Here is a 14,897-nt window from a genome sequence, read left to right on the forward strand (position 1 = left end):
CCTCGATTGCGGGACGCTGACGTCGCTGACCTCGATTCGCTGCGATCGGCCGAGGATTCGTACCTGTTTCAGAAAAAAAACTTTATTCTTTATCCTATCGATATGGAAGTGACACCGATGGATTCCCCATGTTTTTCCGATGAAAATTATACCAAATTTCATGTAAATCGGACCATATCTAACGAAATCAATTTGAAATGATGCAAATCACTGTTTCATGTAACTTCCTTCATTAGGGTCCGAATTGCGTCGTTCTTGGTGTTATTTTCATCGGAGAGACATAAGGAATCGAATAGCGCCGGTTTCGCTAAGATCTGCTGAGAAATGCGGAATTGGAGATTTCTGACTTCGTCGAAGCGTTTGACCTGAAGGCCATGGCGCTCAGTGTGGCATCAATTATGGAGCGGTACTCTGTCACATCTCGGGTACTTTACCCGGGTATCGCCTTCCCGGGAAATTATTTTCTTCCCGGGTACCTCACGGGTACCCGATCTCCCGGGAATCTGCAGCTCTACTCGCAACCACCCGCGGCTGCTCTTCGAAGGGCAAAAACCGAAATTGGACGGGCCTGAGGATGAGGCGGGGCGTGAGAGTATTCCCAGAATCATACACGCGTTTCTTTCTGTTTCGTTAATTCCATTTATTCAATCGAATGCCAGATGTATAATGATTAATCAGAGTGTTGATGCAGGGTCTAGCGTTTAACAATGAATATACTTCTCGTGACAATAGACAATATGTGTTTATTTAATAGTCCCGCTATATAGATACTTATATGACTTGTCGCTCTAACAGATCGCTGCCTACAACGTGACGGCCGAATTTTATTGTGCCTGGCCCTACTACAGTTCCTTATTGTGCTTGAATCTATGATGGGCGACGTTATCTTCGGCTTACGTGATTACTCTTTCTTCCTTTTTCTCTCTTTCCCTTCTCATCGTTTTCACACCGTCGGTGGTCAACTAACAATCGGATTATACGCGGTGCTTCTTAAGACGTTTCTAGACGCCGCGACACGTGAAACTGTCAATAAAAGTCTCGCGGACGCAGGTATTCGTTCTTGCGCGGGTCTCTAACAAAGTAATGACGTTATTTATTTATTTTTTTTTTTTATCGTTTCCCTCTTTAATGCAACGCGTAGTGATGCCTGTAACACGATCTATGAACACATTAGTCTTGCGTTGCGTGTCGTTTTTTTTTTGTTGTCTCGTCGTCTCGTCGTCTCGTCGTTCGTCGCCAGAAACTGATTCTAGCCAGCATCCTCGCAACGGTTATTGGACGACATACAGATACATACGTAAACTATCCAGGGATCCGTGTACATTACATAAGACGACGTAATACAATACTGTTGTACAGCTCGATAAATGACAACTGTTAACCTGTATCTACGCACCCGCCTTTGTGAATGCAAACAAAGAGATTCGTTCACGCTCGTCATTCGTGCCATTTCTGCATACGAAGGGGAAGGGGAAGTTCCGCAGAATCTCCCCCACCTTTCAAGCGTGTGTAGTTACGGTAGTTACTGTAGTTACTGGTTAACAAAAACTGTTCTTTGAAACGATATTAGACGATGCACGAGACGAAAGCGAACGTTTAAAGAAAAAGAAAAAAATTCTGCAACCGACTTCCCGATCGGCGAGCATTCAGCTCCGAGGGAGGAATCTCGGTTGCATGCTCGTTAAATCGGCTATGCATTGACACTCGACGAAACGTGCGTGCGATTAATTCAACATCACAAACATTGACGGCGCATACGTACATAAAAAATATCTCTTCGCGTATTCCCAATGCAGGAACGAATCCTCGCAAATACGTTTTCGCCCGGTCTACAGGAAAGCATCATCGTCAGCGGCGGAGCCTTGCAAGTTCGCGGGAAACACTGTACACTTGCCCGCCCGCCCTTAACGCGCGTACGTTTATGTATACGTTAATTGTTATTATTACGGTTGTTCGATCGCCGTTACAATGTACACGCCGGTTCGCGCGAGCAAGTGCGCGGGGGTTCCACGACGGCGCGGAATCGAGAAGCTACCCTGGAGAAGCGTTGTTCCCCTCGCGTTCTCCGGTAAACATTCCTCAGCTCCGCGAGCACAGATCTGTCGCGTCTCGTGAGACATAAGCGTGTTTCAACGAAAGGTTCGATAATGAAAGCCGAGTCAGTGGAATCGTTTAAAGAACCTTGGGAAAGTAGTAAAATACAAGCTCGAGATCCGTAATTTCCTTGGCGCAGCGATGCTTTATGAATCAATGAATTTAGGTGCTCCTGACTACTTCAGCTGGTTCATTATTATCGTCCTCTTCGGCATTGGAACCGCGTGCCGCTCGCGGGCGCGGCGGGCGCTGGACGCGTCCCGAGAGCGCTCCAGCGGAATTAATCCGGAACGCGCGCGAGGGACTCTCTCGTTTCGCGTACATATTACTCTTTCTTCTTTTGCGTTCTACGACAATCGTGACGCGTTATATAATGGCACACAGCATGGCAGTTGCAACGATGTACTTTAATAAATTGTTTACTTCTTTTATACCTTAGCCTAGCTTAATCGTTAAACTTACTCTAGTCTCGTCGTTTCGCTCCCACCCTCTGTTCCGAGTCTCGACCGACCGTCCGCGATCGAGGGTGCCTGATCGCCTGCGGGGAACAAAGGTGAAAGCAAACGTCGCGCCGCGACAAGATCCCTCGATCGCGTCGGTCGTCGTTCGAGCGATTAATTAAACGCCGTAAAGACTAGGCTTAGCGCGACTCGCTTCGTTCGCATCCGTTGCTCTCCCTCTCGCATTCTTCCTTCACCGCGCGCGCACAAATTCTATCCTTCTCCTATTGTACGAACAAGTGATCAAGGGTCCTACTCCGTCTTTAATTAAGGATCAAACTGAAACGCGACCAACGACACTCGATCCACTTCATCCTTTCACGTTATTCTCTCTCTTCTCTCTTTCTCTCTCTCTCTCGCAGTCACTCATTCATTCCCTTTCGCTCCACATGTCCCCGCTTCCTCCCCCGCGCCAGAGCATCTGGTTCACTTAACGATTAGACACGTAGAAATTGGAGAATAAAAAAAGGGGTGAGGAGGAGCCACGTCGCCGCGATGTTGATTCCAGTCGGATTCGCGGCCTCGTTTATTCGTATCTCTCGTCCTTAGTTTGCCAATCGAACACAGAATGGGGAAAGCCTTGAAAAACGCGGGGAAACTTCGTTCGAACGATTAGCAAAGACTGCTTGGTTGATCAGGACTATTTTGTATGAATATTCTTTGACCGGCCGCGTCTCGGAAAACGGTAATTCGTGGCCAAAATCGCATTTCTCAACTTTAATTTGAAAACGATTCTTTTTCTCCTATGAAGATAAAATCACGAAGCTTTCAGTGAACCTGATTGTTTTAATTACTCATTATAGAACGTCCGAATACAGTTGCTTATTGCAGATTCTGTTATTTAGGCGAGCAAGTGTATTCCAGTTATTTATGTGTTGTAACTCGCTTCAAAAACGTTACGCGAATATATTTAATCAAAGTCTACAATAAAAATTTGCTTTGTGTTTTTAATTTTGGCTGTAGAATACCGCTCAGAGTTGGGCAAAGTGTAATCTAATTACAAATTACGATAATTTAATCCAATTACAAATTACGATAATTTAATCCAATTACAAATTACGATAATTTAATCGTAATTTGTAATTTGTAATTAGATTACATTTTGCCCAACCCCGATACCGCTTTCCAGACCACTGTGCAGCGTATCGAATCCTCTATCTCGAGTTTTGAATTTTTGTTGCCAGCTTCGTTATCAGCGACCTCGAAAAACCACTGATTACCAAGTCTCAGAAAGGTCCGCTGAACTCTCGAATTTTGGCCATTTTTCATCGTTTCTCATCGCAGTTACGAAGCAGTTAATTCGAAAAATAATATCGAGACGGCCTCGTTCACGCGCTCTCGCGATCACACACTTCCCGCGCTTTGCCCCTGCGTTCAACGAACAGTCTCAGCTTAGGATCACTCGAGTGCGGACCGAACGAATCGATTAACGCATGCACGCTTCCTCTGCGAATTCCCCCACGGGCTTAATTAACAACTTCTCCCCTGTCTCGTGCTTAACTAGGTACACCTAACTATTCCCCCTCGCTCTCGCAACTCGAGCCTACTCCGTCACGTCTGTTTATGAAAATCCTTGCGGCGCGATTGAACGAACACGCAAAACGGTAACGCGGTGTCAGGAAAATCGTGAACCTGCCAACAAAACATCTTCACCACTTCTGCCCGCTCCTCCCGTTCCCCTCCCCTAGTTCCCCCTCCTATCCTTCGCGTAGGTATCTCGCCTTAAATATTCAATAAATCCTAGGTGGATATCGTTTTAAATAGAACGATCGCAATATCCATGGTAATTTCGCCCACGTTCGCTTGGTAACTTATTCGTTGAACAGTCTTAAAATTGAAGATAAATACTCAATTATTAAAGCGATTACATGCTACACTTACAACCGCGGTTATTATCCTAATAAAGACGGTACGATGACAAATACTGGAACGATTGTTTTCTTACTGATTCGTGTAAATATTCAATAGTTTCAGGCAATAAAGAGTGCCAGTAGAAGAGTCGTAAGATTCAAAAACATCTCGGGCCCTCTCAGTCCTCGAGCGATCGAAAGAAAGACCTTTTCTTTTTCTTCTTCTCCCTCGTCATCATTCATGTACACGGGGCGCAGTCACTCCTCATTAACAATTCTGTTAGTTAACGGTATTATTAATCTTTCTGCTTAGCTATACGTAATATAACACAATGATATAGGCTTGATATGACGATGGCACACGTTTACTTAACCGTATCATTTTCTTCCTTTCCTCCCACTCCGCACCCCCCCGGGGATCATCCCCGTTCATCCCTCTCTCCACCCGGGGATCAGCAGCAACGAACTTGCTCATCGCATCTCGCCGGCCGGGGAGCAAAAACTCTCCGACGAGACCCGCTCCTGAACGGTTCGCGGCATTAACTGCTGCCTGCGCTTAGCGATGGGTACTTAGGTGCAACGAAATCTCCCGCGACTGTGGAATTCAACGTGAAGAGGACAGAAGCGAACTGAGCGTCGAAACATGAATTTTATTATTCACTGCGTCTTTGATTATCATCGTCGTTGGATTGTCTGGATTCTTTTCTGCTTCGGAGCTCTGGTCGAGGTCCGACGAGGAGAGTCTTTGCTCCGGACGTACAGCTGAAACGGTACCGCGAGAGCGAGACTCGGCGACTGCGGGGGAGGCCGGTGATATCCAACGCGTGCACAGGGAACGAAACAGGTGCGCGTGCTATTTAAGTATCGTTTTGAGTTATACATGTAACAACGTTTCAACAGTTTGCACCCTCCTGTCGCAGCCTCGCTCTGAGATGTTACGTTCGGTCTACGCCAGGAGTGTCGAACATCCCCACTCCGAGAGCCGCGCGAGTCGGGCCCCGGGTCAGCCGGTTCCCCCACTTATTGTTCTCCAGACGTTGCACGAGGCCCGACAGGGAGAGAGTGCAGCACCCGGAGGAGAAATTCATCGGAGTGAAAGTAGGGTGTGGAGGGGGCCGTTCTCCCACGGTTCTACGGAGCAGGCGAAGAGGAGAAGGAGCCACTGCGGCTCGCGAGCCGCTAGTTCGACACCCCTGGTCCACGCTGTCTCGCCCGAGTGGAGATAAAAGGCGAAAGGGTAGCGTGACTCCGGGCGGGTGCAGGTCGGCGACAAAGCTCGGGCGTCGTTCGTTCGATTACACAGGGCAGAGAAGCAGCTCGATGAGGTATCGCTGGCGCGTTTAGCGCAGCTAGCCTACGCGTATCTACCACCCCCGACGATCGTTCCGCCCTGATGGTCTACCATCCGATGCCCTTCGAGTTCCGTGTAATCTAGCTCCTAGGTAGTAGAGTCGACGAGTGATAAGTCTTTGAGAATAAGGTTCGCGGTCGCGGTCTTGTCCACGCACGGGCGTCAGAGATCGATTGGAAAAAAGTCGTGTACCAGCAACGAGAAAGAGCGCATTATCGACGAATTAAAGAGAGCATCTTTTAAAGTATTAACGATAAAATTTTACACTTTCAACATGTCACTTAACTCTCCGTACGGCAGACACGACGATATATGAATATTTTTTTGTGTATATATATATATATATATATATGTATATGTATTTGTATATGTATTTGTATTTGTTCTTGTATATGTATATAATATGTATAGAGCGAGCGAGAGTCGTGCGAGGAATGCCTTGCCGGCTCTCAGCTCTGAACCTCGACGTTCCGCGAGCTTCGTCGACGCGCTCAACACCGCTCCCGACGCGCTTCTTTTCGTGCCTCGCTGTTCAACTGACGCGCTACCGTCCGTGTCGCTTGTGTATATGCGCCTGTTTCTTTCATTCGCAGCCGATATCTCTCTGCGCGCTCGGCTCGAGGAAACCAAGAGCTGCCTCGCGAATTGAAAGCTTTCCCTGCTCCATCCGTGCTACCCCTATTTCTTCGCAGCGCGCGAAATCTCGGCCCGGTACTACGTTCGTGGATTCAACTGACGAGTTCGTTTGGCAAGATATTCTCTACGTATGCGCACACTTAGGGTGTCTCTAGATCAATTGTATTCGGGAATGGGTGCAGAGCCGGAGTGGACACGAGCGGGGCCACAAGTGGGCCGGCAGGGCCGTCGAAGAAACGTCGGCGCACGATTATTTACAAACGACTTGTTTCTCAGTGCCCCGGGGTTTCACCCTCGAGCATCGCCGCTTCCCCTATGCCCAGCCTCTCGCATCTTCGGACCCCCAGAAGCCATTTGCAAGCTCCGGGACTGAATTCTGCGATCCCCGGCAGACTCCCCTCGGTCTTTAGGGTCCGCGAAGGGCTCCGTGTATACTTCAACGCACGTCCCTGCTGTACGTACATAGTCGCGCGTCCTCGGGCCGTTGACGGAGACCTCGTGGAAACAGGCAAGAAGCCACTATCTCTAATGGAACGACCATTCTGCTCGCTGTTCGGGATGCCTTCTCGGCGAAGCACGAAGAAAACGCGCTCCGCGAATCGACCGTTCTCTGTAACTCCGTGATTTTCATCGAGCAGCATCAGCGCGGTAATTATAGCACCTACTGTTTAAAGTTCGCGAACCTAAAGTACCGTTTGCTAGCCGCGCGAGTAGAGAGGGAGCGAAGGGGCCGAAGGGGGCGTTATTCAAGTGGAATGGTACGTTCCCGGGACGTCGGATATTTAATATCCAGCGGCTTGGATGGGGTTGGATCGGCAACGGCGCCCAATCGATGAAACAAGCAGCGTAAAGAAGAGCGTGACGCCGGAGGGAGCCAGGTTTCTTTGGAACTTCGCAACGAACAACTTAAACAAACCTTTGCGACCGTATTTACATAGAATTACCGTAGCCCTAACTCTCGTATCTATGCACCATATATCTATACACGTAAGTATGTACACGGTTAACGATTTCGCAACAATTTTTATAAATATCGAACAATCAATCGACAAACGGAAGCTTCCCAACAATCTCCATAGAATATCTGCACGGCTGTCAACGTAAAATAGACACGCGCCAAGTTACTGAAGTCGAGAGACCATGTATACCGTATATGGAAGTGGTTTTAACGCGTCAACAGTTCCTACAGGTACTCGCAATAATCGCGGCCCGATTAAATGCGACCGGCAATCCCGTCTATAATAGTATCCTACAACTGTGTTATATAGTGGTGGTCTACTATGTTTCTATGTACATTATGCAACGCAGCGTAGATATTGTACTCGTTACACCCACGCGCGATAATTAACTGGACAAGTGTCACTCCCCGCCACTGGCCTCCGTTCTCGCAGCTGCTCGGGGGCGCCGCGAGAATCTCCGTCCGGCTCGTATTTACGCTTCTCTCGCTCGTCACTCGGGCTGCGCGGCAAACGGCGGGCACTGCTGCGAAGTGTAAGAAGGCATGGGAGTTGGAAACGGGCTGGCCCGATCGTTTAGCCGGGTTCGGCGGACTGGCTGGCGTTTGCTTCGCGCGTCTCCTCTCCGCATCGCAATTCGCAATCATCAAGCGACGCGCCGAATGCACGAAACGTTCGTTTATTGTCATCTTGAAAGCTAATCAGCACCACGAGCCGAGGTTCCCTCCTACTCCTACCCAGGCCTCTCGTTAATTCCGAAGCAACTTCTGCCACATTCCTGCCGTTCCTCCAGGACAGTTTGGGAGCCCAAAGGCCACCCCCTCGCGCTAACTAACGATCCTACGGGCTCTCTTCATCTCCGTTTAATTCGTTTCCTTATTCTCGGTTTCCTTTAACTAGAGCTCTAGCACTCGTTATACAAGGACGATCTTTGGACCCGTGACAAGAAATCCAGAAAATAAAGAAAAGAAAGGAAGAGAGGGAAAAGCTTAGAGGGTGCTCGTCGTCCCACTTCCGCGCCTCTCGGCTGAGCTGCTTTGCACCGGACTCGCAGACGAGTGGGGAAAGATTTTGCGGTGGGAGAAGGTTACGGCGTTGCTAGACTTGGTCCCGCTACCGGAACGATTAGCAGGCGACTGCTCCGATATTCGGTGGAGACGAGGCAAGCGTACGGTTACGTCAGCTTGCCCAAATGGACGAGGAGCCGAGCTGCCACTCTTACGTCGCGTCGCCTTCACTGCGCGACACCTTGCCTCTTTCGCTTAAGAATTTCGATAGCTATCGGGGCATTATTCTGAATTTCTAACGAGCAACGGGCATCAGAAGAGCGGGTACGTTCGGACGAAACTCGGCGTCGTAACGATCGGCCGCTGTGAGTAACGGGAACAGCCTCGGCTAGCTTCGTCGGCTTTCGAAACAGAGCATCCCTGGAGGATTCTGAGACATGCAATCAACTCGTCTAGCGAAAAAACACTACCTAAACTCTATCGCAACAGGTTTACCGATCTTCCATCGACGCTCTGTTTCGCTCGCTCCATGTTCCAATCGCGTTCAACAGCCACGCGTCCCCGTAGACCGCCGAGTTTCGCGGAACTATTCAGAGCCATCATCTTGCTCCCTGCTCTCTAAGGTCTGCGCTCTGAATGGAAAGAGGCATCGTACACGCGTCCCTTCAAAGCCGGTGGCATACGTTTCGTCACTGGCAGCGGTTTAAAGATCAAGAGAAGCATCCTGCCGTCTCCTAAGAAGATTCTCTTGATCGATCCGCCGGACTCCTCGGAAAAATCCTCCTCGAACGGAGAGCCTCGTTTGCAATCCCTTAGAAACGAGGCTATCGGTACCACGCGGGACGATCCTTCCGTCAGTAATTTTCGTGGAATGGAGGTGATGGTACTGCGGTGAGACTGATGGATGACGGTGATGATGGTGACTGGTGGTGATAATGCTGATGGTTTCGAATGAGTGATGAAAAGAAATGCTGTCGGATGGTATTGTCGTTGTCGGAGTCGATGAGGTATCTCTGTTGGCTGTCGGTTTCTCTCTAACAATAAGTAAGACTCTAGAAATGCTCTAGATTGCTCCTACGGTTGCGTATTTGTGTAAGCGTATGTGTCTACGCGTATGTATGCATGTCCCTGGTCTGTGTCCGCGTCCACGTCCGTGTCTAAGTCTGTGTCTGTGTCTGTGTCTTGTGTGTGCATTCAACACAACATCGAAGAAACGAAGAGGCCAATTTTTTTGTTTTGCTACACCGTAATAACCGTAGGGGGCCTCGAGTACTTATCTGCTATCCTGCTGATGAGTTTTCGTTTTCGACTGGTCCCGCTTGCTTCTCGGCTCCGATCCCTTCGATGGCTTTCTTTTGCTGCGAAATAATACCACAGCTCCGCTCTAGTTAGTCGTTAAATAACAGGCACTTTTAGAGTACTAACTCTTCTGCTTCATCTTCTGTTTGTAACTGAGAGGCCCAGTGGAAAGCAGGCACGTGCCACCGTTTTATGATTTCAGAGGCAAGCAAGGGAAAAGGGAAAAATTGTTTTCATAGGAAATGCGGTATGAAATTGCAGTTATTTTTAACGGTACTTGAATTAGATGGTAAATGGCAACTTCAAACTTAAAGGCAACAGGTACAAAATTATCGCAGTGGGTTCCGCTGGAACTCAAAAGAATCGGGAGAATCTCCGCTTTAAACTGAGCCTAAGACGTTGATGTTCCGGTTACTTTTCGCGGAGATACAGCGAGTTGAAGGGAAAATGGAGTTTGTGCAATTTCTAAGCATATTTTCGAAAGGACATCGTAGACCGAAATTTTAACCGAATCGAAAAAGTCGAAGGTGCGTCTTAAAGAGGAAAGACTGATCTTTCTATTGCCCTATTCACGAACGTTTTACGATGATTTCTTCGCTTGCTAGAATCAACTAAAGTAAAAAAACGGTTTTTGCTTCAAAGTTGAATAACTCGGCCAAAAAAAATCGCACAAGAAATTTATTTCTCTCTTTTCACACAGGAAAGTAGCCGCTTTCGACTGGTGTAAATGCAATTTGTGTAAAAAATTTCATACTCCGCGTGGAACTTTCGCAAGTCGAAGAAGTTTTTTTCAAACTGACCAAGTGCTCTTTATATCGTTATAACTTTGCCGAAAAGCAATACAGCTAAAATCTGAGAAAAGCAGCTGAAAGTAGGGATTCCACGCTTTCAAACCATATTTTCAAAATATCGATACGACTATTTTTGCCGGAGTTATGACCATGTGAACTCGCCCCTGTGTTTCAGGTTCCTAGAGGTGATCCTTTAATCAATGCGAGGAGTGTATTATCAAATTTTAGTTGAAAAATTAATTTTATTAGGCCACGTATCCTCCAGGAGCCGAGTGGCATGGCCCCTTTTCCACTACGCATCGTTTTTGCATGCTATTATATTAGGAGGTGGTGGAATTACAATTAATGGTACAGAGGAACAAAAATTTATGGTTTTCCACTGGGCCCCTCAATTGCATTTGTGGATTGATGGATTAATAGACGGTCTATTAACTCACGCGTGATCGCAGCTGTGGCCGTTTGTCGTAGCTGGCCGCGGGCAACTGGGATCACAGCAACGATCGCTCAAACTTTCTTCTCCTTCGTCGTTATCGTCGTCAGATGTTTCCAAAACTTTCGTCAGCAGCTGCGGCGTTCCCTCTGCACTGGTCGTACTGTACTCTGCCGATGATTCGATGCACTTTTCGTCCTGTTATGGTAACATCGCAACGTGTAAATGTTAATTGCCCAGACCGCGCTCGCTTCTGCCTCACCTCTTTCTTTAGTTTCTCCAACAGCCTATTCCTCTCTGCTTTCAACTGATCCGCTTGTTCCGACTGGGCGGCAGTTTTTATCCCGGAAAGTTCGAGCAAAGCCAGATGCGCGTCTCTCTCAGAGACTGCAGCTTTCAAAGCTTCTCGCCTATCGTGAAATACGGTATTACCGGCAAATTCTTAATTAGCCCCAAATGTTTCCCAGTCACTGAATTAGCCACTCACTTAAGTTGACGGAGATCCTCAAGCTTCGCAGTTCTTTCTTCGACGAGCCGTTCGAGCTTCATTTCGTACTTGTGCAGTTTCGAGAGAAGAGGTTCGCAGGTGATGCATTTCAACGCCGAAGCTGTTTGCATCGACGCGATTCTCTGCTCCAGTTTAGCTACCTGTAAGTGCGAGGCAATGGAAGGTCACGGGGCTAGATCTACTTGTAAAACGATCGTGTGAAACGAATGATCATGATTTCGATAGAGCGCACAAATATTCTGCTCTCCTTCGATAGGAGGTCCTATCTAGCATTTCGATGCATCCGAGAAAACTGAAGTTTTATTACTTTCTTTGTGCCGTTCTTGTAAAAAATAAACAAATTAGGCTTTCTACGTGTTTCTAGATCTCTACGAAACACGCAGGATTTTCTAATTTTAGTTAAAAGGTAAAAGACGAGTGGAACTTGAAATATTTCAACGTTTTACGAAAAATGGTAAAATGGTAATAGGACGTTTTAATTAAGGGGACTAGGCAGTCAGAAACTCGATTTTTTGCATTTTTCGAAAGTGCACTAAGCCATCGATTTGTTCCTTCGAACTGAACGAATCAGATACAGCTACCTACACACGTAATGTACTATTTCCTTACTCTTTGAAGGGCGTCCATCTTCATCTTTTCCTCGCTCTTCAATGTTCTTTCCCCATCGCTCGCAATGACGACGCTTTCGCGCAGGGCCTCGCTGAGCTCCTCGATCGTGTTCCTATTGTCCGCCAGATCTTTCGACATCTGCAGTTCCTTGTACTCCTTTTCTTTTATAACGTTCACCAGTTCCTCGATTTGCTCGAGATCGATCCTCTCGCTGAAGGCCCGTTCCAGAGAGTCCACTTCGTCCTCGAGCTGCTGAACCCTCTCGTCCCTCACTCGGATCTCTTCCTTCAGAACACCGATATCATCGTACTCGCTCAGCTCCTTCTTCAGACTGGCCATGTCCCTTCCAAGCTTCGCTATCTCATCTTTGCTTTCAACGAGCCTTTGCTCGTACGCCTGTATCTTGTTGTCCTTCTCGCAAATCGCGTGCTCCATCTTCTTCAGCTTCTGCTTCTCCCTGTCGCGCAGCTCTGCGTTCTCACCGACGATCGAACGTAGATCGCAGGGGAAGTCCTCCAGCTTGGTCGCTGTCCCTTTATCTTGAACGTTCCGATGGCGCGTTTCTGCCTCTCCGCCTGTTTGGGTAATTTATCTACTTTAGATTATCGGCTAACGGTTAATCACTGTGAAACTCACCTTGGCAACTTTCCTGGAGCCTCGCCAGTTCCTTCTCCAGGTATCCAACGCGGTTCTGCAGCTGCTCGATCCTGCATTCCCGATCCTGCAGCTTCCTCTTCAGCCCGTCCACATTGTGCTCCCTCACGTAATCCTCCAACTGCGTGACCATCTCCTCCAGCTCGATAACCCGCTCCTGATCGATGCTCGCCTCCCTGTTCTCGCCGTTCTTCTGAATCCACCTCTCCAGCTCCTGGATCCGCCTGCTCCCGGCGGTCAGTTGGCAGCGAAGCTCGTGCAGCTCCTTCACGTCCGGATTCTGCTTGAGGAAATCCTCGAACTCAGCCACGGTGTCCTCCAGCTGCTCGATCCTCTTCGCCTTCCTCTTCACCGAGATCTCCAGGTCCCGCAGGCTCTCCGTGTCCGCGTGTTCCCTGAGAAAGTTCTCCAGCGATTCCATCTCCTGCTCCAGCTCAACGATCCTTCGATTCTTCGCCTCGATCTCCTGCTTCCAGGACTCGTTGCCCTCCTTGTGCCTCCTCGGATCACTGGACCTCGTCGCTTCGCCATCCTCCTTCAGCAGTCCCTTCAGAGACCCTATCTCATCCTCGAGCTGCGCGATTCGCCTGTTCTTCGCCTCGAGCTCCCGTTCCCACGAGTCCTTCTCCTCCTTCAACTCGTCCAGCAGCTTCAGGCTCTCCATGGAGGCCTGGCCGGTGTCGCTCTTCCAAGCGACTAGCTCGCTCTCCAGCTCGATTATACGCCGGTTCTGCAGCTCGAGCTCCTTCTTCCAGCCACCGTTGTCCTCCAAGCTCACGTTCCGAGCGTCCTTGAGCCTCTTGGAGCACGAGGACTGCTCTTCCAGCAGATTCTCCAAGGAGGCTGCCTTCGACTCGAGCTCAGCTATTCGCTTGTCTTTGGCCCGCAGCTCCTTCCTCCTCGTGTCCTCGGTTCCGTTCTCGGGATAGGTAGCAGAGTTGTCTAGGCCCTAGCGCGTCGTAACACGGGCGTTGTGGTGCGTGTGTAGAGGCAATACAGTGTGAACGTAAAGAAAAGGTGAACGAAAGAGAAGGTGGACGGGGGGAAACGCATGTACGTAGGTTCGGCTCGTGTGCGTCGAGCTGCTGCGTGCTCGACCACGCGACGTAAGAGTGCGTCTCCGAATGGAACGTCTGCGAACGTGCCACGGTCCGGGATCTGCCTCTTTTTACTTTTACGGGACTTGCGATCGCTCTTATCCTTTCCCTCGCTTCCCTCAGCTTCGTCGAATCCATTGCTCTATGGCACGGTGGCGTGAAAAGTCAGCCTCTAATGCTTTCTCTCAGCGCTCTCTTAGCCGCTCTCCGTCTCGGCCTCTCACCATTTACATCTTACGATTTATGTATACATTTGTATTTATATATCTACATACGTATATCTTTGCACTGTACGTGTATATATACACACATGTACATACATACGTCTGTCCTTTCTCCCTTATGTATATCATCACGTCGGTAATAATAATTAACATTATTGTTGCCGTTGTCCTTTCTCGTTACCTTTACATTTACATTTATATTTATAATTATATTTATAATTATATTTATATTTATCTGTATATTTATATTTATATATTTATATTTATTTACCAGTTCGCGCGCGTGTGTGTGTGTGTGTGTGTACGTGTGTGAGTGTTTATGCATATATCAATAATTATTGTTATTATCGTCATCATCTCCCCCCGTATAATTAGTATTATAGAATACGTTAACAATGGTCGCAGCGTTACGTAAAATAATTATATATGTATATCTTGACGTGTCTTGTCCATGGCAAATCAGTACGATCCTTCGTTTAATTAGTTCGTATAATAAGTTCGTGTACTTGTAAAGTTCGCTTAATATGCAAATTGTACTGAAAAGAACGGAGAAGGCGTCCCCAAAGAAAATCGATCTTAGAACAAGCTTTTTAGGAATCCGGCGGGACCCGACTGCTTTTTTTTTTATTACCGTTCCCGGCGTTGTTCCCGTTTCGCAGCGAGATCATTCGGAAACGCACATTTTTGTTGTTGTTGTTGTTGTATCGTTCGTCGTTGGTCGCAGAGACGCACACGGGCCGGGGGTTGGGTAAACGGAAACGAAGAGATACAAACGGAAAGCAAAGAAGAGAATCGAATAAGCAAATACACCGTGTGTACCCGTCGTGTCCAGGGGCAGCGTGAAAATTCAAGAAGACAGCCGATTAGTCGTGCTCTTGCACCGTATCTACT

General features: G+C 48.1%; 1 protein-coding gene across 10 annotated transcripts in view; it reads right to left on the bottom strand.

The window, feature by feature from the left end:
* Positions 1–723: 723 nt before the first annotated feature.
* Positions 724–14,897, bottom strand: part of LOC143376462 (uncharacterized) — a 62,528-nt gene continuing 48,354 nt past the window's right edge. For 6 of the 10 annotated variants that reach the window (XM_076826820.1, XM_076826819.1, XM_076826818.1 and 3 more), the window contains 6 exons: positions 12,668–13,634; positions 12,032–12,606; positions 11,402–11,562; positions 11,177–11,324; positions 10,922–11,112; positions 724–9,752 (listed from right to left, as the gene is read on the bottom strand). In XM_076826820.1, coding sequence (XP_076682935.1) covers positions 9,668–9,752; positions 10,922–11,112; positions 11,177–11,324; positions 11,402–11,562; positions 12,032–12,606; positions 12,668–13,634 — 2,127 coding nt within the window. In that variant the 3' untranslated portion in view covers positions 724–9,667. Of the gene's footprint in view, positions 9,753–10,921; positions 11,113–11,176; positions 11,325–11,401; positions 11,563–12,031; positions 12,607–12,667; positions 13,635–13,850; positions 14,622–14,897 lie in introns of those variants that run through there. The other 4 variants (XM_076826825.1, XM_076826822.1, XM_076826824.1 and 1 more) reach the window with 2 other exon arrangements.

Source organism: Andrena cerasifolii, chromosome 14 (assembly GCF_050908995.1).
Source record: "Andrena cerasifolii isolate SP2316 chromosome 14, iyAndCera1_principal, whole genome shotgun sequence".
NCBI classification, from domain to species: domain Eukaryota; kingdom Metazoa; phylum Arthropoda; class Insecta; order Hymenoptera; family Andrenidae; genus Andrena; species Andrena cerasifolii.